Source organism: Vanacampus margaritifer, chromosome 11 (genome assembly GCF_051991255.1).
Source record: "Vanacampus margaritifer isolate UIUO_Vmar chromosome 11, RoL_Vmar_1.0, whole genome shotgun sequence".
Lineage (NCBI taxonomy): Eukaryota > Metazoa > Chordata > Actinopteri > Syngnathiformes > Syngnathidae > Vanacampus > Vanacampus margaritifer.
This window is the reverse complement of record NC_135442.1, coordinates 3,898,025-3,919,794: the sequence shown is the minus strand read 5'-3', so window position 1 is coordinate 3,919,794 and position 21,770 is coordinate 3,898,025. Positions and strand designations below refer to the sequence as shown.

Sequence of the window (21,770 nt, the reverse complement as noted above, 5' to 3'; positions counted from 1 at the left end):
AAAAAAAATGCTTAATCTGAAGTAATTTTACTGCACGATTTGTCCTCCAAAAAGCACCAACAAAGTATTTGAAGTTTTTGTTGGTTTTATTTCTAATTGAAGTTTTTTTATTTTTGAGTATTTTGGATATCTTCTGTTGCGGCTTAGTTGGTGTTTTATTTTTGGGACAGCTTCCTTTTGTTTTACTAGATGTTTTGTTAACAGTCCCTTTTATAAAGACTTTTGTTGATTTTGCGCATCCTCCCTTTCTCAGCTCAAGCGGTCGAGGCAGATGGCCACCTCTTCAGGAAGCTTTTAGGGGGTCTTCTTAAAAAACACACACACAAACAATAAAAGCTGTTTTTTTGTTTTTGTTTTTTAACATGCGTTGGTCCCGATACTTGCAGCGGTGCCCATTGGCTCGACATGATTCATCCTCCCAAAACTAACAATTTAAAGGCAACAATACTCATTAAGTCTTGTTTTACTGTTGTTGAAAAAACGCTGGACGGGACCAAAAGAGAGAATATTTCATCAGAAAATCATGCGGGATGGGAGCACAAAAGCCTCCTTGAGCAAAGTCAGACCTCCCTGCTGCCTTCACTGACGCCATGGAAATGTCTGGCACGCGATACTCTTCTCGGCCACTTGAACGCACCTGGTTCGGCCATGTTGTGTACTTGAACGCACCCCTCGTGTCTCCTAATCATATTTTATGAGAGTATACTTGTCTCCTCACAGAAAATCAACGCATTTTATCCTGCATTCTGGCCGGGTGTTGTTTTTTTAATTCCTAGAATTGAAGGTAAACTCAGTCACCTCGGATTCTCGCTCCTGATTGGATCTGAACTCTTGAGCACTTTCGATCGGTTCGACCCTCGCGTCGACGAGGGTGTGTCCAAATGTGAGGTTAAACGGCAGATATGCTCGGTATGGCCAAGGTTAAATCTTCCTAATGGGGCCAATTTAATTGCTGGTCGGTCACATGTTTTGCGCATGCGCAAACATGAAGGGGGGGTGGTGGTGGGGTTGAGCGATAGAAATGTGACGCGGCGATGAAAAGTAAGAGTTCTCACTCCTCGAGTTCCCAATGTTTTTACAAGGCACTTCCGGATCCGAGTTTCGTCGTGATTTTGCCTATTGGCGCGGCGCTGTTTCCTTTATATTTAGTTTACATTACCTGTCATTTTAAGCCCTCAAGTACTATAGTGTGAATTCGCCTTTAAAATTTAAAGGCATCAAACTTCCGTGTCCATTCAAAATGGCTGCCGCTCTTTTTTGTTGTTGAGAAGGTGACTGGCGAATGGATGGTAACTTTGAATTATTTAATAGTGTTCCTCGACAAAAACGTCGTAATGGTGTTTGGGAAGCGAGTGGAAGCATTTTGACATTCGTAATTAGATATTTAACGCGCTGGAAGCTCGTGTTTCTGCGTCACGTGACTACTAGTCTCCTGCCACTAAATGTGGAATGAGTGAGCCGTCTGTATCGCTGGCGATCTTGGAGCGTGGAATTGGCTGGTGTTGTGTTGTGCGCATGCGCCTTCCGGGATTAATGTCAAGGCACAAAAGTGGCGCTACACCGTGTCGAGCTCTACTCCGGTAAGAATCACCCTCGTCTCCTCGTTATTTCCTTTCACTTTTTCTACATTGCTTGTCAAAGCCCTCAAAGTTGAAAGTTTGGGCAACTTTTTGGCCGTCGCTTGGCCTCGCCGGGCCTGCCCTTACCTCCGTCCGCCCGCGTGTCTTGACACAGGCGGCGAGGAAACACGTTAAAGAGTTGAATGTGAACGATGTGTCCCCCAGTATTGTTCATTTAGAGCCCTAATGGCGGACGCTAGGCACTGGTTTCCCGCTGGGTGGCGACGGCGGTAATTGTGGAAGGAGGGGGAGGGGGGTCTTGTTATGTTTATGGATATTATTGCCTCCGTCTTTTTTTTTTATATATATATAACGTACGACACGATGGCCGGCGTAGCTTGTTTACCACCGCATGACACAATCGACGCCCGGTTCATGTGATACGTACTGCCGGCGGAGGGGGGGGTAGTGTGGTGGTGGGGAAGGGCGCCCCTATCGGACGCTCGGTGCTATTACAACCTGATTGCGCCACGGTTGACGACGAACTTTTCAATTAAAGCAGGTAGGCCCCGAAAAGCTTTTTTAATCCTAACCCCGGGTTTGGATTTGGTCCATATGAGTCGTTTTCACATCAGTGGATGTGCCGCTTGTGACGTTGCAAACCTCGTTTATTTGTGCTGGTGGCCCACAATGGCGCAGTTGGACCACGTTTTTCCGTGAATCTCCCCACACAACTTGGGAGGCCCCCAAGCCCCCCTTACTACTACTCACCCCTCGCTCTTTTTTGGAGGGGCGGGGGGCGGTCACAGTTTTAAAGTTTTGGACCAGCCAAGTTGGTTCCGGGTGGAGGTGTTCGGCCGGAATTGGTGATCAAGGCTCGGCCACGGAGAGTTGAACGTGGCGCCACTTGTGTCCAGTTCTTCACATCTCTCTCTGCACACACAATAACAACAACTGGAACGGCCGCCATTTGCAGTGTGGGCATGCATTTGACGCCCCCTCCCCCCTACCTTGCTCCTCATGTGTTTTTGTTTAGCGACAGTTGTGCAAATGACGTCATTGAAGCGACGTGATGATGTGCAGTTGTGCAGGCAACCTGGTGATTACGTCACAAGGCTGTGGGGGAGGCGGTTATTTGAGGTCTTAATTTTGCATTCAGGTGTTCTGCATTGCAGTCCTTTATCTACTAAACTGCAGAGAGGGTCAGACACCTTGCAGGGACAGGGGGTATATTAGAGATGTCTATTAATTGCAGCATATTTACTCATATAGTGGCTGGATGTGATTGTGTACCCAATTGTCGAGAGTCTAGCTTTTTATTTTTTTATTATTATTATTTTTACAATTACAAGGAATGAGGTCTTTATTTTTACAAATGTCTTGCAAATCTCATTTTGATCTTTTATTTGATGTGCTTACAACTCAACCGTAGAGTGCCTAGCATCCATTTGGGCTAAAACATTCACTACTTTTACAAATATGTTAGAAATCAAAATTCGATCATTTGTATTCCATTTTATGTTGTGTGTTTGACTCATATTGTGCATATGTGCTTATTCACTCACCTGTTGAGACAGCCAAAATGCAATGTAAGCAAAGATGTCTACTAGAGGGGAGGCATGTATAAATATATTGGGTATTTCTTCATATAGTAGCTGGATGAGCACATTTATTTAACTTCAGATGGTGCCTAGCTTCCATTTGGGTAATATGTCTACTAGAGGGAAAGTATTCATTCATATTTTGTATGTTTTTTTTTTAATTTTTATAGATCTATTAATAAATATTGTATTGTATATTTCCTCAGAGTATCTGAATGCAATGACTTATTCAACTGCAGCTAGTCTCCAGTGTTATTTGGTGTGAGGCGTTTACTGGTAGGAGGCCTTTATTTGCTCCAGATGTGATCATGATGCCAATGCAGTGTCAAGATGATACTGGTGGGGGGAGATATTTAATGCAAATGTGTTCACAGCTCTACATTGCAGTCTACTCAATGGCAGAGAGTGCCGGCATCTGACAGGGACAAGTGGTGGGGAGGTCTTTATTTGTACAGAGACATTTTTATCATAGGATAACATAATTTCCCAATCTAGTAAGGCGGGTGTGTTTACTTAACTGCAGCCAATACTGTGCTCCGTGTCCTTTTGGGTAAGACGTTTACTAGAAGGGAGGTCTTAAATTTGTTGTTGGATTATTATTATTATTTTTTTTAGATAAATAAGGTAATAAGTAGGTAGTATGGTATTCAGTCACCTCAACTGCAGAGAGCACACGGTGACCTTGAGGGTAAGCCGTTTACTGTAGGATTTAATTTGTACGACTGCATTTTAATCACCAAATATTATATCGCGTGAACTGTTTAGCTAGCCCAGAATGGCAGGCATTTTGTTTTTACAGATGCCATGTCGGCTCTATTTGTGGTCAAGACATCTACTGCAGCGTACTTTTACACACAATGGTGTTTTATATTTTTAATATATTGCACAGCGTGAAATGTTAAGTATACTGTAAATGATCCGGGACGTTTGTGTTTTACTAGTAAATGGCAGCTTTACGGATGTCACGTCTATCTACGGTTTCCTTCATTATCTATTTGAAAGGGTAGTCACACCATTCACTTGGCTGTGTTCTGCGTGAAAGGCACAGGCACTAGCGGCCATTTTGTGGACTCTGTGTGAAACTGTCGCAGTGTACCACTCAGGAAACGGGGGACTTTTATTTGTTGACTGGATGTTAGGTCAGTATGTGCGTGCGCATGTGTGTGAAAACATTAGCTTCCTGTTCCCAAGCATGTCAGGCCGCACTTCCTGCCCCCCCAACCCCACTCCACAGAGAATCGTTTTTCACTTCAAAATGGCCGCACGCCAAACCGGCGGCCCATCTAGGCGACGTCCGAGCACGCAAGCGACACAATCAATTAATCATGTCTGTGATGCGTTAAGGCAGCTTTCGCCGCTGTCGCCCTCGTTAGCACGTGACATGAAAGGCAACCCCCCCACCCACCCGCTTCAATCTATGACAGCCCCTCCCTCCTTCCCCGTTACACGGCCCCCTGACGCGTAGGAAAATGACACACGCCAGATGTAGAGCTAAGAGAGCGCGTCCCTGGTGGTGGGCCATACTATTGCCATGGCAACCAAGGTGTAGCTTCACGGGTTGCTGCGGCAACAAAGGAGGGGGGAAAAATGGGACGGGGAGCAGGTGAGAAGGGGAGTAGAAATGGCGACGTTGTCTGTGGCTAGCACAAAGTTACCCTTTGTCACCACCAGTGCATTTTATTTAGAAAGTCATTTGCCGGCTTCTGCTGGAGTAACAGAGGTTACACAAGGGTTCTTTGATGAATTCATTGGAATGACACAAACCACGTTAACAGAGATTTGGCAAAAAAATGCCGTATCCGTCGTCACTGTTGTGCTGGGATTTAGCAGCATGTGCCTTCTCACACAGGAGCGACCAAAGCAGGACGTATGTGGACGCAGCCTCCGGCTATTACATAATCAAGCCCCTTTAAGACTCCATTTAAGTCTGCTTTTTTATAGCGGGTAAGGAACACCGTGCACAAGGTACCGTAACGGAATGGGGCGTTGCTGTAGACCCACAAATTTGCCACTAGTGTAAAAAAGGTGGAAAGCAGCCTCTGTGGCTTTTGATGAATTCTTTGGAGGTACACAAGCTTATTTTACACGGAGTTGTCACTCCATAACAAAGTTGGGATGCATCAGCTTGTACCCAAGTGGGACATGGCCATGTGCGTGAACGCGGTTTCCTGCAGTCACATAATCAAGCCCCTTTCACACTAGCCATCTAAGCTTTTTTTCGCATATTGCTGTCCTGTGTGTAAGGTACCCATACAGAATGGGGAGTTCAAGTCAAGCATATTTGCTGATGGCAAAACATGTCGAGAAAAAATCATCGGCCCAAACATTTAAATGTTCATAATGGTAGTGTTGGAATTTAACAGCCTATGCTGCAACTTTCCATAATCGGGTAATGAAGCCCCTTTCACACTGGCCATCTAGGACGACTTTTTCTCAAATCACAATCGTGCGTGTAAAGTTAAAGATGTGGAACAGCGAGTTGAAATCAAATCGTGAATTAGGATACTGGGAATCCACCATTGTTCATGTTCTTTGATTAATTCACAGATGTTAGACGAGCCCTTTTAATACAGTTTACTCAAAATGGGTATATCTGTATCCGCAGCAGCTGGTCTCGGGGCGGGGTCTCTCAGGGGAAAACCAGGTTCCATCTAATTGGCTTTTTTTTGGGGGGGGGGGCGGCGGTGTTCCAGGTGGTTGCCTTAGCAATGGACGGGGAGTCGGAACCCAACCCTGCTGTTCCGGAGGAGGAGGTGGCGACGGCGGGGGTGGCGGCGGCGGGGGAGCACGTGGAGGCCGCGGCGGCACCCACCATGGAGGCCCCAAAGCCAGTTGCCGCGGCAACAGGTGACGACGAGGCACCGAAGAAGGGCAGAGGCGAGGACGATGACGACGTGGTTCTTGTAGAGGAGCAGGCCGCCGAATCACCGCCAATGTCCAAGGAGTGTTCGGAGGCACCCACTGACATGGAGACGGAACACACGTCACCCGCCGAGGCGATGCCTGCAGCGGAGGCTGAGCCACCCGTCGAGGTGACTCAGCCCGTCGCTGCGACGCCCGACACGTCCGAGCCTTCCATCCCCGCCTCGGCCGCCGAGCCCATCGTCATCGATGACGAAGAGGAGCCTGAGAAGCAGGGCAACTCCTCGCCCGCCACCCTCAGCCACATGGAACCACTTTCGGATATCCACATCGCCAACGTAACCACGCTGGGCCAGAAAAGGGGCGCCAGGGCCGACTTGATGATCACCTCGGTGACGTCGCTTCAGGGAGGGCCAATGGTAAGATAACAATTATTTAAATGAAAGTGAGCCCCCATTTATTGCTGGGATTCATTTCAGACCCACTCACAATAGTAATTCCGAATTTGGACCCATAATACACAATCGCTCTCTCAAAAAAAAAAAGCATGGACCATGGTATAGGGGTAGATAGAGCGCTGCATTTGCAAATGTAAACGTTGTATAACATGAAGCCCCTTTCATGCAGTCGGACGACGGCGTTTCGGAGGAAAACGGTCTGCAGATCGGCAGCGCCTACAGCCTGACTCCGGACGACTCGTCCAGAAGACCAAGCGCTTCCTTCAACCCCGGGCGGGGCTCAGCGGTGCAAAATGGCGACGCAGGGACGCACAACAGAACAGGTAGTCATATCCCCACCACACAGTCCACTGCAACCAATGTTGAGCTTTCCCCAGTAGTATCAAGCCACTTTCACACTGTCCTTTAAATTAAATGTGATTTTCATTTATTTATTTTTTACCTGGGTCACTGTATGTAAGGTACAGACAAAACGGGTTGGTTGAAGTCTACCGGTAAATTTTCCAGCTCCCAAGGTAGTATCAGCCCCCTTTCACACTGCTTGTGAAAGCTGCCTTTTTCGCTGCTTTTTCCCAGCTGTGACAATGACAATTACAGGTGGTGGGAGAAGTAATTGCTGAATGTTAAAAACCCGATGCCAGGAAGATTTGCGAGTCGACTTCAACCTTCCCTCACACATTCCACATCGGTACCGTTCACACAGAACAGCCGGACTGGTCTGCTTGGTGGAGTCGTGGCTGTTAGAACTGAGGTGTGTGGTGAAATGGAGGATTAAAATAGATGACACAGGCTTGTCTTGGTCCCCGCAGACTCGTGGATCTCCCAATCGGCATCAGTGCCTCGCAACCAAAAGCAGACGGGGGTGGACTCTTCTTCCACCGCCACTTCCCTGCCCAAACCTCCGGGACAGTCTTCCTCTTCCTCACCGGGCACCCAGCCACAACCCAGGACAGTGAAGGTAATGCTGCATGTACCATATTTGCTTCATATTTAAAGGGGGACCAAAAGGAAGTTACTGTATTTATTTTCCTTTTTTATTTATTTATTTATCTTTTAATAATCGTCCCATTAGTCGGCCATTGGATAAAAAAAAAAAAATTAAAAAGAATTTTGGTAGCCCAGCTTCTATGTAGTGTATTGACATCTTATTTCATGGCCTGTGATATATCTTACTCCTATCCAATTTATCGCAGGTGACGTGTGCAAACTGTAAGAAGCCTCTGAAGAAAGGTCAGACGGCGTACCAGCGCAAAGGGTCTACGCACCTTTTCTGCTCCACCACCTGCCTCTCGGCTTTCTCGCACAAACCCGCACCCAAGAAAAGCTGTACCATGTGTAAAAAGTCAGTTCGGGTTGCCGTTCTTTGGGAGTTTTTGGAGGTTCGCCGCTAACATCACTGTCGCCCCCACCCACCCTGCAGGGACATTACTAACATGAAAGGTACCATCGTGGCCCAGGTGGATTCAAGCGAGTCCTTCCAGGAGTTTTGCAGCACCGGCTGCCTGGGCGCCTATGAGAACAAGCAGAACCCGCCCAAGTCCAGCCTCAAAACCAAATGCACCGTCTGCGGAAAGGTCACTGAGGTCAGTGGGCCCCTTTCACACTGTCAGTCAAAGCCGTCTTTCTCTCAGCATTTTCCTGGGTTGACTGGTTAAGTCTAACCTCAATTATGCCCGTGGTAAGGATAAAAACCTTTTAAATTAGGCTATGCATCAAATCAGTTGTTTTTCACTGCATGTACCGTGTTGCAGTTGTGTTTGTAATGTCGTAGCAAGCCCCTTTGATACTACCCCTTGCACTCCTGTCCCCCCTTGCACGCAGATCCGTCACGAGGTGAGCTTCAAGACGGTGACGCACAAGATCTGCAGCGACATGTGCTTCAACGCGTACCGCCGAGCCAACGGGCTCATCATGAACTGCTGCGAGCAGTGCGGAGACTACCTGCCAAGCAGGGCCTCCGCCAACCACTTCCTGCTGGTCGACGGACAGCAGAAGCGCTTCTGCTGTCAGAAATGTATCAGGGATTTCAAGCAGGTACTCTTTAATTTGACTCTATGGATTATTTCTAAACATTGTTGTATTTCGCTTGTGCAAAGAGGAGCAACCCTATTTATTTTACGATTGTATTTCGTACGCACATGTGACTGAGGTGTAAGGACGCCATGGATCTTTTCGTGTGGATTATTGTCGTTCTGTGAATTTCAATTGTGCTGGGCCCTATAAATAACTGGTGAGATTAGATTAATAAAATTACACCTACATTACACTCTGGATTATTTCTATCATTCACGGTGGCCTGTCATGGGAAAAAATGGCAAGAGGAGCGAAAAAATTATTTCACATGTGCTTGTACTTAAAGCAGGGATCCTGAATTTTTTTCCATTGAGCAATCGTATTACGCATGTGATTGTAGGCCATGCGCTAGACTTTTTCTTGGTTCCCAATAATTTGGAGAGGTTCTGTTTATTTCTATTGTTCATGTTTAAAGAGTTGTCAGTGTTGTATTGTTGCAGTCAAGGACTTTCACTGTACAGTCTTGTTCATTTATTCATTCGCAATAATGACTCAATCATTCGCTCCTTTAGTTTTTCCCTGAACAAGCTCTCATCTGAACACTTTGGTAGTATCAACAAGTTGAAGGCAGAAGCGTAGTCATTGTTGCCTGGCAACAGCCACTCATTAGACCAACCATATTCGCCAGCGCGGCCAAAAGTAATGGCACGCTTACCAGCAGGGTATTCTCCCACTTTTTGGGTTTAGGAACTCCTTGAAAGGAACGTGTGGTCATCTGTGTGTGTCTTTAGGCTCACAGCAAGCTGGCGAGCTGCCTGACATGCAAAACGTTGATCAAGACGGGCGAGGTGGTCCTGGGCCTAGCTGCTGACGGCACAATGGGCTCCTACTGCTCTACCAACTGTATGAACAAGGCCAAGTTGGCCGCCACTACCTTCCATCGTGAGTAGACACAAGTGACAATGACTGAATGTGAAGGTTAGCAAGAGAAGAGAATCTAGCGCAGTTCTTCTTTTTTGATAAAACAATGCTGCTAAGAGGGACTCAATGCACCATATTGGGAGTCAATTGTGTCGTCGTGTACACAAAAAACTAGTCAATACCAGCCCGATCTGCGAAAGGAAATTGCACTGCATTCAGGAAGTAGGAAGCTTTCAAAAATAAAACAAGCAGCACTTAACAAATGTAATCAAATGCAGCATGACAGTCACACAAAATCCACATCAAAATGTTCGCAAAACGCTGGTCTCTGACTGAGAGTCCTATCAAGCGAGTGGGAATAAAATCAGGAAGCTGAAACCCACCAAAATAATATAATTATAGCGCTAACAGATGGAATGCACCACCACGCTTGTCTTTCAAGAGCAAAAATCTTTTTTTCACAAAAAAGTGGCCTCAGGCTGATTAATCTTGTTGGGCGAATGTGAATTGGGTAAAAAAAAAAACGAACGAACAATACTGAGCTCTCTCTCAAAAAAAATTGAACACAAAAAAAGAAAAACACGTTTTGTTTAGATGCGGAGCCGTCGTGTCACTTCTGCAAGAGGAACTCTTTACCTCAGTACCAGGCCACGCTTCCAGAGGGAAACGTCCTCAACTTCTGCAGCTCGCAGTGCGTCACCAAGTTCCAGGTACATATTCCTTATGATTATGATCATGATTTTTTTTGGGGGGGGGGTGGTGGATTTTTTTTTTTTTTAATTGCTGATCATGCTTACAGAGTGCCACACTCCAGACGACCACCAATGGACAGACAACGCTGTCCTCAAACTCCACCGCCATGGTACAGCTCAAGTGTAACTACTGCCGAGGAGCGTTTAGTGTCAAGCCGGAGACGCTGGACTGGGAGGTCTGATATGTTACGAGAATAAAATTGTATTTTTCCATGCAAAAAGTTGTAATGGTACCACAATAGTTCCAGGCCAACTGAGTGAGTGATGTTGTGAGACCAAGGGGGAACTCTGTGCCTGACGTCTGTCCATGTGTTCTTCAGGACAAAGTGTACCAATTCTGCAGTAAGGTGTGCTGCGATGACTACAAGAAGCTGCATTGCATCGTTACCGTGTGTGAATTCTGCCAGGAGGAGAAGACGCTGCACACCACCGCCAACTTCTCGGGCGAGAAGAAGCCTTTCTGCAGCGAAGGTAGTAACATGACATCCACACCCACTGCCTCTTTTTGTTTTCAGTTTTTTAAACCACAACGGTCCATTTTGAATGCCTTTTGTGTTCCAGGTTGCAAACTGCTGTTTAAGCAGGACTTCATCAAGCGTCTGGGCCTCAAGTGCGTCAGCTGCAACCACTGCAGCCAGATGTGCAAGAGAGGCATCACGCGGCAGCTCGGCGGCATCACGCGGGACTTTTGTGGCGAGCCCTGCGCCAAGAAGTTCCACGATTGGTACCACAAGGTCCGTTTTGGGAAAAACAATTAACAGACACAACTGGGGGGGGTATTGCGTTAAAGTCTGATTGTCGGCCTGGCCATTTCCTTTTTATTGTTTCAGAAAGGCAAAGTAATTTTGGATAGTAAAGCCTTAGGCGGGTGGGGTTGGGATATCTTTTTTCCCTGAATTTTATTTTGGGTGGGGGCTTATGGTAGCCTCGGTCGGGTTGCAGGGGCAGCAGAAAATTTACTGTTCAATATTTAAAAAAGAAAAAGAAAATGGACATTCAGTTGTTTAAAATATCAAAAATCTCATACAATTATAATTATTTGAAAAATACAACTCTTGTAATATTGGGGAAATAATTTATTTACATTTCTCCTTCTTTTTTTTTTTTTAAATCTCATAAACAAACTTTTATCTTGCTCAAATAAGACTATTTTCATAATCCTTTAAATTAATTTACCTAAGTATGTTTTTTTTGTTTCAGTGTGGCAGTAATGCTTTTGGAGTTTCCTATTGTTTTTATAGACAGTCTGTATCCAGAAAACTGTATTCTGACAATATCTCTACACCTCCAATAGGCGGCGCGCTGTGACTGCTGCAAGGTTCAGGGCCAGCTGACGGAGTCTGTGATGTGGCGGTCAGAGATGAAGCAATTCTGTGACCAGCAGTGTCTGCTCAGGTTCTATTGCCAGCAGAACGAGCCTATCATGGCCACACAGAAAGGCCCCGAGAACAGCTGCACAGGTATGGATGAAAACCGTATGTCAATTAATTGATTAACACTCCCTAAGTGGACATTTTGAGGCCAATGTGGCCATTTCCAGCACTCCGAATCCATTTTTTTCAGCCCCCTAAGACAGTTTCACTTAGCAGCATAAAAATTGTTGGCCATGTCTGTCATGAGTAGACCCACAAAAGTCATTTCCAGGGTTCTTTTAAAGAGTCACTTTGAAAATTCAGCTTTCTTTCCCCATTTTACTTAGCAAGGTAAAAAATAATAATTTAAAAAGTCAATGCCCGAAAAGACACAGGAAATCCGACATTTTGCTTTGAAGCAGCCATTTGAGGGTACTTTTTAGGGATCCTTAGAACTTGAAAATTCCGCTCCTGCAGCCACTTTGACATGAGTTCAAGAAATTTGGTAAACTTGCCAATCAGGAGTAGGCTCACAAAAAAAAAGAAGAAGAATCCATGCTATAAAAGTCACAGAAAGTCAGCCACTTTAATGTCACAAACTGTTTCTTTCCTTTCAGGCATTGACTCACAAGCTTCCAAACTTGGGGTGAGTCTGACTTTGAAAATGTTTTTGATCCGTCATATTCTTAAACCCCTAAATGTCGTCTTCCCACGATGCAGCTGGTGAGCCAGGGCACGGCGACTTACACAGGCAGCGGCCTGATAAGGGACGTCAAAAACAAGGCAGTCCTCTGCAAGCCACTTACGCTCACCAAGGCCACCTACTGCAAGCCACACATGCAAAGCAAACCCATCCAGACGGGTGAGTATTTACCTCAGTGCACACTTAATACACACACCTGATCTGTGCTTCTGATCAGTCAAAAAATGAGCTTCACTTGTCAACGCAGATGTGGATGATGGCGTGAAACGCGAGTACGTTCCTGTCCCCATCCCTGTGCCCGTCTTCATTCCCATGCCCATGAACATGTATTCACAGCTGACGCCCACGCCGCTCTCTATTCCTCTACCAGTAAGACATGAACTGACGAGTATTGCTAGTCAGGATGGGTAGTGCTTCTTTTAGTTCCAGAAATCTTGAAATTATTTTTGATCAATATATATACACAAAAAAAAACATTGAGCCACCTCTTTACCACATCTAATTATTGACATTTACTCAGAATAGGAAGTACAGAAATGACCTTGGCTTAGACTCGGAGCTCAGTTGATGTCGGTGGTTTGGTGACCTAACCTCAGCATGTCCCCACGCCAGCTCCCCGTGCCAGTCTTCCTGCCCACCACACTACAGAGCACCGAGCAGATCGTCCAAACCATCCAGGAGCTGAGAAACAAGGCGCCCTCGGACCCCATCGACTCCCAGGAGGAACTGCCGTCCCCAACAGGGGTGACGTCGGAGGACCAGAAAGCAGGTATCTCCCGCATGCCCAAAAGGTGACTCTTTCTCTTGGGTGTGGAGTAAATGTTAAATATAAGTAATAGTAAATATTGAACAGGTTCAACATTTATGATCATTGGCCTAAACAGATTGGGAAGGAGAACTCTCTTAACACAGTACATAATTAATCAATCTTAACACCACAGGATAATCACTCTTGACACACACCTCACCACAGAAAAATCACTCATAACACACCCCATACTACATGATAACCACTCCGCATAATATTGTAGGGACATCTGACCATCAGGCCTTTGCTGACATGGATCACAAGGGAGAAAAAAATTTGACCCGATTGTTGGTACGCGCGTACCCCAATTTAATATGACTAATGTGAAAGAGATGCCTGTTTCAGACATCAAGCTCGAGGAGACGAGTGAGCCTGTGGATGACGAGATGATCACCGCTGACCCGGAGGAGCAGAAAACGGTGAAAAAGGAAGGCGACGTGAACATGAAGAAAGAAAAGGAGGGGGAAGAGGAGGGAAGCTATATGGACCTGGAGGAGGACTTCCCTCAAGGTAAATCGTTCGTGAAATTCACACCAAGGGAACTGCTGAGGGGGAAAAAAACGCAATTAGAAGGGAGATGGATTACCGTAGGACAGTTGATTGTGTCGTCGTCCATAGGTGATGCAAAAGCGTGCTTGTAGTTTGTCACCAGGGGCCTCTGTGCAACCGCTGACTCATTGTTGCTCTCAAAATTGTGTATCATTCTCTGTCTTATTGGCGTTTCCATCCTCTTCCTCAGCTTCGGCGTCCGTCCTGGTGGATGCCGAGAAGCAGGAGGATGAGCGAGCAGCACGACCTCAGCCAAGGACACGAGTATGCACGCTGTTTTAGCCATCACAATGCCTTGTGCCTCACATGTATCGTTGCCATGTTTTCGGTTTTAAAGCTAGTGATTTTAGTTCAGGATTATTCTAAAATGCTCTCTTCAGAACCAATCTTCAGTAATGTAAATTAGCTTATTTGCATAAATTTCACACGTAAAGTTTCCTACTTTGAAAGCAGCGGAATGTTACAACCGTCTTTGTGTCACAGGGTAGCAAGAAGCTGGCAGCAGAACGCATCTTGGTCAGAGCCTCGTCTGTTCGCTCGCCGCCCCTGAAAGCTTGCTACGGCGTCAACGCCTTCAGACGCTGGATGAGCTCGGGTGGCAAAGAAGGATGCACAGCGGACCCCCAAGCCTCGGATCCAGCTCTTGTGAATCCCACCGAGACCGATGTGCTGAAAATGTGCGCCGATAAGCTGAACGACAAGCTATGCGGCTTCGTAAGGGGGGTGTGCCGTCCCAACGGCCAGCGATACGCATCAGATAGCATCTACTACCTCTGCCTCGGCATCCAGAAGGTTGGCTTTCTCTCACTTTTCAACACGAAAACTGTTAGCTATGTCAGTACCTAGTATTAGACTCACAAAGTCTCAGCCATCCTGAAGAGACACAGGAAGTTGGCCATTTTGGTTTAAAGCATGCTTGCCATGAAACACTAATCAAAAAACTTGTTCGTTAGTTAAATTGTATTTTTAATTTAAGCCCCTGACGAAAGTACCACGTAGCTTTATGAAATTTGGTATGCATGTCTATTATGAATAGACATAAAAATAAATCGTAAATGAGTTCATGCCTGTCAGCCATTTGGTTTCGAAGTGGCCATTTTAGGCATGCAGTAGTTTGGCTATTCCCAAGTTATAAATAATAATAAGCTCATTAATTTGTTTGAAAATGCAGCCTCTGCACAGCCCTTAACAACAGTTTCACATTGCAACATGAGGATCATTTTGTCCTGAAAGGTTTCTAATAACTCAAAAGCCCGTTACAGTAGACAATATGAAATTCAGCATGTGTCCAATATGAGTAGACCTACGAAAATCTGAAGAACCCCATGACCACAAAGATACAGAAAACCTGATGTTGCTTCGATTGCCCACCTTAGACTTACTTAATACAGATACCAAAGCATCTCATCACAATCCCCAGATACAAAGCACATTTTCAAAAAAAGGTGTAATGATGTAGTAACCTGATTAGATTCAGATTAACCTTTACGAAACATTTTACCAAAATAACGTCAAGGTGAAAGTTGGCCTTGTCAATCTTGCAAAATTCCCGCCCTTTTTGGGTAGGAACCAAATTTGAGTAGGGAGTGTTTCCATAGGGACACATTTGAGTGGTGCACAGGTCCTCCCACTTCCTACTGCTGCACATGTTTAGAACAGCAACTCGCAGCATGGCCGCATTGCAAGCTCACAGATTTTCGCAGTATGACACGAACATGTAAGTTAAAACTTGCTTTGTAATTTTGATTACATCCTTTCAGATTTTATTCGTTTTAAACATTTTTTATCCCACCATCATTGGGACTGCTGTGCTTTTGTTGTATGCTGGTATCTTGATTGATGTACTTAAAAAATAATAATAATTTTAAACTTTTATTTTGTATTTTATCTTTTTTATGTTATGTGTCCTATGATTTAAACCTTTTGCTGTTCACATCCTGACTACAGTGATGATCATTTGAATATGAGGACACTAACTTCACTTGACTATTCATCAATCTATTCAACCATTTTATAAATGGAAAACCAAGTTTTGTTTTGTGTCTTTCTTTTTAGCATCTTCAAATCAATGGCCAACAGAGTGACATCTTCAGTGACTTCTGCTACCAAGAGTTTGGGGAGGAGCTCAACAAGGTTCTGAAGAACTGGAAGCCCAGTCTGCTTCCTGATGGTGAGAACCAAGACATAATTTGTTGACCAGCAATCGAGCAAGTTGATTTTCCTTAGCAAGCCAACTAATTAACTTTATATTCTGGCATTGTTGTTTTTATATTGTACTGACATGACCTTGATATGTTTTGTGTTTTGGCAGTCAATTTGTTGTAAAATGTAATGAGTTAGCATTTTGGCTAGCGTGTAGCGTCTTGTGATTATACCTCTTTGCTGTTCACATCCTGATACATTGTGATTGTGCTTTTGATATATGAAGACGCTCACCGCAATTCAAAATCCATTTACATTATAGTGCCTAGAGTTGACCACTGCATTAAGTATTTTCTTTGACATTACCACACAGTGTTTATTTTGGCGTTTTTGTTGCCGTCGCAGGCTCCACATGGAGCCGTGTGGACGAGCGGTGTCTGTGGGCTGGTGGACACCTGGGCAGCACTACGCCCGCCGTCTTGCTGCGCTCGCTGGTCTACCTGAACGCCAAGCGCATGCGCTTACGCAGCGCCCAGCAGCACTTGCGCCTGTCCTTCACCGACGTCTACGGCCCGGACGCCACGCACCCCGTCACCACCGGGGAGAGCCGAGCTTGCGTCCGCGTGCTTTCTCCCCTCTCTCAGGGTGTGTCAAATAAACTACATAATTGAGAGTGTACAATTTAGTACTGAATTGTTCAAATATGGTTTTCTTTCTCGCCTTCTCGATTGTGAGATTTTTTTTTTAAATACACGCACACGGCCACTCATGGCTCACCTGTTTTCTAAAACTGAGCCCTGAGCAACTAACTATGAATGCATTTTCAGTCGATAGCAATTAGCAAAATGGCTGCCGCCTTAGCTTGGGTATAAATGGGTGGATTTTGCTGCTTAATTCATATTCCACAAACGGAATATTAAGCATAATGCCGTGTTTAGACTAATGGGGGCACATACAACATATGGTAAAAAAAAGTGTTTTGGCTTCCCCTTTAAATTTTTTTTTTTTTTTTTTTCTTGGGATGCACTGAAATGAAAATGTTGGACCAAAACCGAAAATGAGAATTGTTTGGCTGAAAACCGAAACACTGAAAGAAATTATTTTAGTGTTGTTGTTGCGTTTATGGCAAGGACACCACAACATGGGTTAACATAGAAAGGCTTAATGTAGGAGCCTTTCCACATAGATAAACACGTAGCATAAGCTATAATTTGTTTGTCCTATAGTTGAAAAGGAATCTCGCAAGAGGAAGCCGGACCATCAGGACTGTGAAGACGACGACATTGGATCACCAGGTCCCGTCATGGAGCAAGAGCGACAACTTTTCCAGCTCTACCGCTCCAAGTGGTATGTTATCTCTCTTGCTGGGTTTTGTTATGTCAGGAAATGTGTGGAAACGGAGTACTCTTTCAATATGGCGGATTTTCACCTAGAGCAGGTGGGTCTTGGTAACTGGAGGTTCACTGTATCTCTCTGTGACATTTTAGAAGTGGGTGTCCAGTGATTATAACTCCATGCTGCTTTACATACGGAAATATTCAGCGATGACTGTTGGTCACTGAGGACTTCCTGTTGCCTTTCACCGAATCACACCGCAACACTTAAGTAACCTCTGTTTTCCTCTCGCCGCAGTCCGCCGTCATTGCTGGCGCGCTCGGACTTCTTCTACGCCCAGCCCGATCCAGCCTGGGATGGCGACGGGGCCTGGTTTACATCCACGCCGCTAGAGCGCCACATGCTGGAGAGCCTCCTCGCCAGAGTCCTGCTGGTGCGGGACATTTACACGGACTCGCAGGAGCAAGCGGAGCAGGAAGGTGGCGCCGAGTAGCACGTCTGGTTTGGACGCGTAGATTGTTAGTAGATCCACAGGAAGGCCATAGTGAATAGCGCTTCCAACGTTTTCTTATGTAAACCGCCTTCATTCCTACTGCGGAGCTCCACGAGACGCCACCCACGGCGAGAAAAACTGTACGGGAGGGGTTGGGCGTTGGGTTTCCGATGTCTTTCTGGGATTGTTTCGGGTTTGAGGGGCATCCAGGCAGTTATGGAATGTATTAGCCTGCTAATGTTCCCGATATGCTGCCGCTAAGCCTCAATTAAATGCCGGTGATGTCGTTTGGAGAATTAGTTCAGGCAGAACTAGACGCTGTTTAGGTTTTGAAAAAGACAATCACGCCAACTAACTGTGAGCGTTTTGCCATCTAATTCCATAACAAGCAAGGGCATACCGTACGTGCTTTTCATTGGATAACGGAGTGGTGCTATAATCCGCAGGAAAAAGTCATGATTCAGAGGGCCCGAGAAAAGAAATGGCACGGCTATTATGCACCTTTGAAATTTTTCACAAAATCTAGAGCGACATGCTTTTGTTTGTTTTTTGTGTGCAGAAAGTCCACTATTTAGAGCATAAATGCATTTGGGCTGAGAAAAGTAATAGCGCACCGGTCATGATATCGCTGCACAGTTTGTCCTTTGAGGTCACACTTGTTGAGAAATTCCAATGCTAATATTTGCATGCCGTCGAAAGAAATTGGAGCCATTTTCCTTTACAGGTGACAATTGGTCAGTGAAATCTAAAAAGTTTGAAACATGCAAGTCTGTATTTGGGCTGAGCAAATTCATACCATAACCATTCTGAATTAGCAGGGTTTTTTTCCTTTATCACATCTATTGAAGAATGACAGTTAAGTTTCAGAGCTACGTGCTTTATCCAGTAATGTTTGCACAATAGCTTGGAATATGCAAATATTTGCTAATACTATGCCTATTCCGAACTAGATGTACATTTTCCCTTGTGGTTGACGTCACAGCTGTTGAAAAATGACACCGCTGTTCCCCTTGGAGACGCCTGGTTTTCTTCAGCGATGACATATTTGCACAGTAGCTTGAAATGTGCAAATATTTGGGCAGAGAAAAGTAACCCCCCCGCCCTGACTCGCTGTTAAATCTTTTCGTAGATTATGCTTTTTCCGTTGTGGCTGTTTGCCCAACTGCAAAGTATGAGCTGAGAAGAGTAATGGCACACGCCTTCTAAACTAGTCATACGTTTTGCCAAGTTGAGTGAAGTCGCATCTGTTGTGGAATGCAGCAGCTATTACGTGCGGTTTAAACATTTGCAAACTAAACATTTTCACAACATTTAGAAATACACACTTTTTTTAGTTTATTATTATTATTGAAGTAATGCTTGCAGTAAAAGTGGAACATACACGTTTTTGGGCTGAGAAAAATAATGGCACACTCATGGACTCATTTGAAGTTGCATTTGTTGATAAATGGAATTATTACAGTTCGTCCAAACTTTGGGCATTTAATTATAAATATTGTTTTCATTAAATTGGAATGTACATGTATTTGTGTTGAGAAAAATACCACACCCGATATGAGCCAGATGTACATTTCGTTCTTTGGTTGGTATCGCATCTCTTGAAATAAGGATGCTGCTATTTAATGTACAAAAAAATAATCATGCACTCTTCATGTATTACTCGCGAATTGGTCGTTTGAAGAGGCATTTGTTGCAAAACGGAAGTTGTTACATACCGTTACATTTTTGAAAACTTGGTTTCAGTAATTGTCCAATATTTTATCTACAAGTGAGCAAAATACCTCACAACTTTGGTCAACCTTACATCTGTTGAAAAGTGATCGTTATGTGCCGTTTAAATGTTTCGCAATTAATTTGATTATTTCTGCAAAATTCAGAACATAAAATATTTGAGATGAGCAAAGTAAAGCCACACTTGTTCCAAATGAGCTGCGCGTTTCCGCAACATTAAAGCTTCATTTTTCAAAATTAGGCTCTTTTGTTCCCAAAAAAATCAAATGTACAAGGTGTTGACATCAGTTTTGCCATCACGCATCACCACAAAGTAGTTTGCAAGGAGCTACTAGACTAGAGGGCGCAGTGGAAAGCAAGCAAGAAGATCTTCCCAAACGACATCACCGCAACTCTTCTGAGGCGAACAAGCTAGCAATGAAATGCGTCTCTTATTACTTGGCAGTAGCATCCCACGCTAACTAGGGTCAGATTGTTTTGGTGGCGTCTCTTATACGGGGGGGGGGGGGGGGGGTGAACTGGGCTAGTCGCAAAAGGGATACACAAAAAAAAAACACCCACCATATTTTTTTAAAACATATTTATTTCTCCTTGTTTCTCTCTGTTGTCCTCTTTTTGTACCTTTTTCTTCTTTTCCAAGAGGCCTCGTTTCAAAGAAAATAAAGCAGATGCTCCACAACAAATCGCGACGAGCGAGCTGCTTGCTTTAGTTTTTCATTGTTATTCTTCATTTGGTTTCTCCCAAGAAAGAAAAAAAAAAAACTAAACTCAGGTTTGCGTTAAACGGATTTGCCATCAAAATGACTTCAAATTCGTTTTTCTACTTCCTGTATTTGCTTTGTTGAAATGATGGCCATCAAGTTTAATTTAGATGAATCGCGGTGACGAGTGGAGCATCTTGTTCGGCGTTAAGCGCTCGTCGGTCCACCTACAGGGACGCCGGTCGGGGTTGCGCCTCAGTACCGGACTCAAATCGGAAAACCTTTAAGCGAGCCCGTTGGGGCGGTGTCGGTGCCGACACGGGTGTCGCCGCTGACTCGGGTGTGAATGTGCCTCAGTGTGTAAATATGAACGTGTGTGTGCGCGCACACATCTGCTGGTGTGCTGTGTTCAATAAATGACCTTTTTTTTTTTTCTAACCTCACGACTCACTTGTTTTTTATTGGAAACAAAAAGTACACACAGTGTTACCGTAACTTGGCTGCCCCAACTTTTGCGTTTTTCAAAATTCTAGCCATTATTTTCGTAGTTTTGTTTTTTGATAAACAATTTGTTTCTCTACCACTAATGAAAGCAGAAAATGTCACAACATCCGGCCACTATCAGTTCACGTGGTTGTGTAAAGGTACCACTGCATCACAATACCTAAATTGCAATATGTTAAGAACACATTTTTTGTCTTTCCCTGGTATGTCAGGAAAAAAAATATTTTAAAACATATTTATGTGAATTTTTAATTTTTTTTATCCATACTCTGTTTCCAAAGGCAAGGTGATCTATTGTAATGAAAAATTATGCATTCTATGTTGATCATCCAGTGAAACAAAAGCATCCCCCCCCCCCCATCTTAACCCTTTAAATTGTTTTTTTTATTACAAAGTCAAAGAATTACAATGTAAAGACTAACTTGCTGAAGTACAGAATAATCATGACTTATTTCTTTTTAATAACTCAATTTTATGCAATACTCTTAAGACGATGAATTAGGCTTCGACGTAGCGAGTCTTTGAGGTAAATGTTCTTCACTTCTACATAGTTGTATTTATGTTAATTTCATTGTTGACAAGTTCTTTCTTTGAATATTAGCTACAGAATGAAGAAACACCGCAGAGATGCTGAAAGAGTTTGGACTATTTGAACCAGGTAATTTTCTTTGTACTTCTCAAGTGATATTTGTATGCTTCACTATTATTTTGTCATCTTGAAACATATACCGGTAGTCATTCGTACTTGGTTTTCATGCGTTACATGACTGCACAGTTGTCTTGTCAATCAGCAAATTAAGTAAAGTAATTGATCTTGGGTGCAATACATAAACATTCAGCTCAAATTCTGAAATCTGCTTAAGTACATCTAGCCAAGTCTACTGCTGCGCATCACAGCTTCTTGTCTGGCAAGTCTCTCCAGTAGGGGGCGATATGTTTGCACATTGAACTCTAACCTCAGCTCACAGGGGCGCTATGAAAGTTGGCGCCACTTGATCAAATTGAAGCCAACAGAGTCGTACAAATGTGACTTAGTTCTGTACTTGCCTAGCCCTCACCTTCCACGATGTGGATGACCGCAGCCTTATTTTGTCATTTTCGGTGTGAGTTGGCCAGACTCCAGTGACTTGCCCCCATTCAAGTGCCGCCTGCGAGTGTAAAAACATTTTTTTGTCACCCCTGTGGACCGTTGTTATTCTTTGAGCTCAATCCCCGAGCCTTTCAGGGACCACAAAGAGAACGCTGCGCTCAGCAGGGGCGGCGGGGGGTTCGGGGGGGGGCGTTAC

General features: G+C 44.5%; 1 protein-coding gene across 2 annotated transcripts; it reads left to right on the top strand.

Annotated features, from left to right (window-relative positions):
* The first annotated feature begins 1,109 nt into the window (after window positions 1–1,109).
* Window positions 1,110–20,418, top strand: zmym2 (zinc finger, MYM-type 2). 2 transcript variants are annotated; one of them, XM_077579780.1, is made up of 24 exons: window positions 1,110–1,580; window positions 5,854–6,441; window positions 6,650–6,803; window positions 7,290–7,438; window positions 7,674–7,822; window positions 7,901–8,063; window positions 8,302–8,514; window positions 9,285–9,435; window positions 10,009–10,124; window positions 10,214–10,342; window positions 10,487–10,637; window positions 10,728–10,900; window positions 11,461–11,626; window positions 12,136–12,164; window positions 12,239–12,380; window positions 12,469–12,590; window positions 12,834–12,990; window positions 13,375–13,539; window positions 13,769–13,842; window positions 14,062–14,370; window positions 15,634–15,748; window positions 16,126–16,365; window positions 16,947–17,067; window positions 17,353–20,418. In XM_077579780.1, the coding sequence occupies exons 2-24, from the start codon at window positions 5,869–5,871 to the stop codon at window positions 17,546–17,548; spliced, it is 3,957 nt and encodes a 1,318-aa protein (XP_077435906.1). In that variant the 5' UTR covers window positions 1,110–1,580; window positions 5,854–5,868; the 3' UTR covers window positions 17,549–20,418. The 2 variants fall into 2 exon arrangements, with proteins under 2 accessions (XP_077435906.1, XP_077435907.1); XM_077579781.1 differs by lacking the exon at window positions 1,110–1,580 and adding an exon at window positions 1,591–2,121.
* The last annotated feature ends 1,352 nt before the right edge of the window (window positions 20,419–21,770 follow it).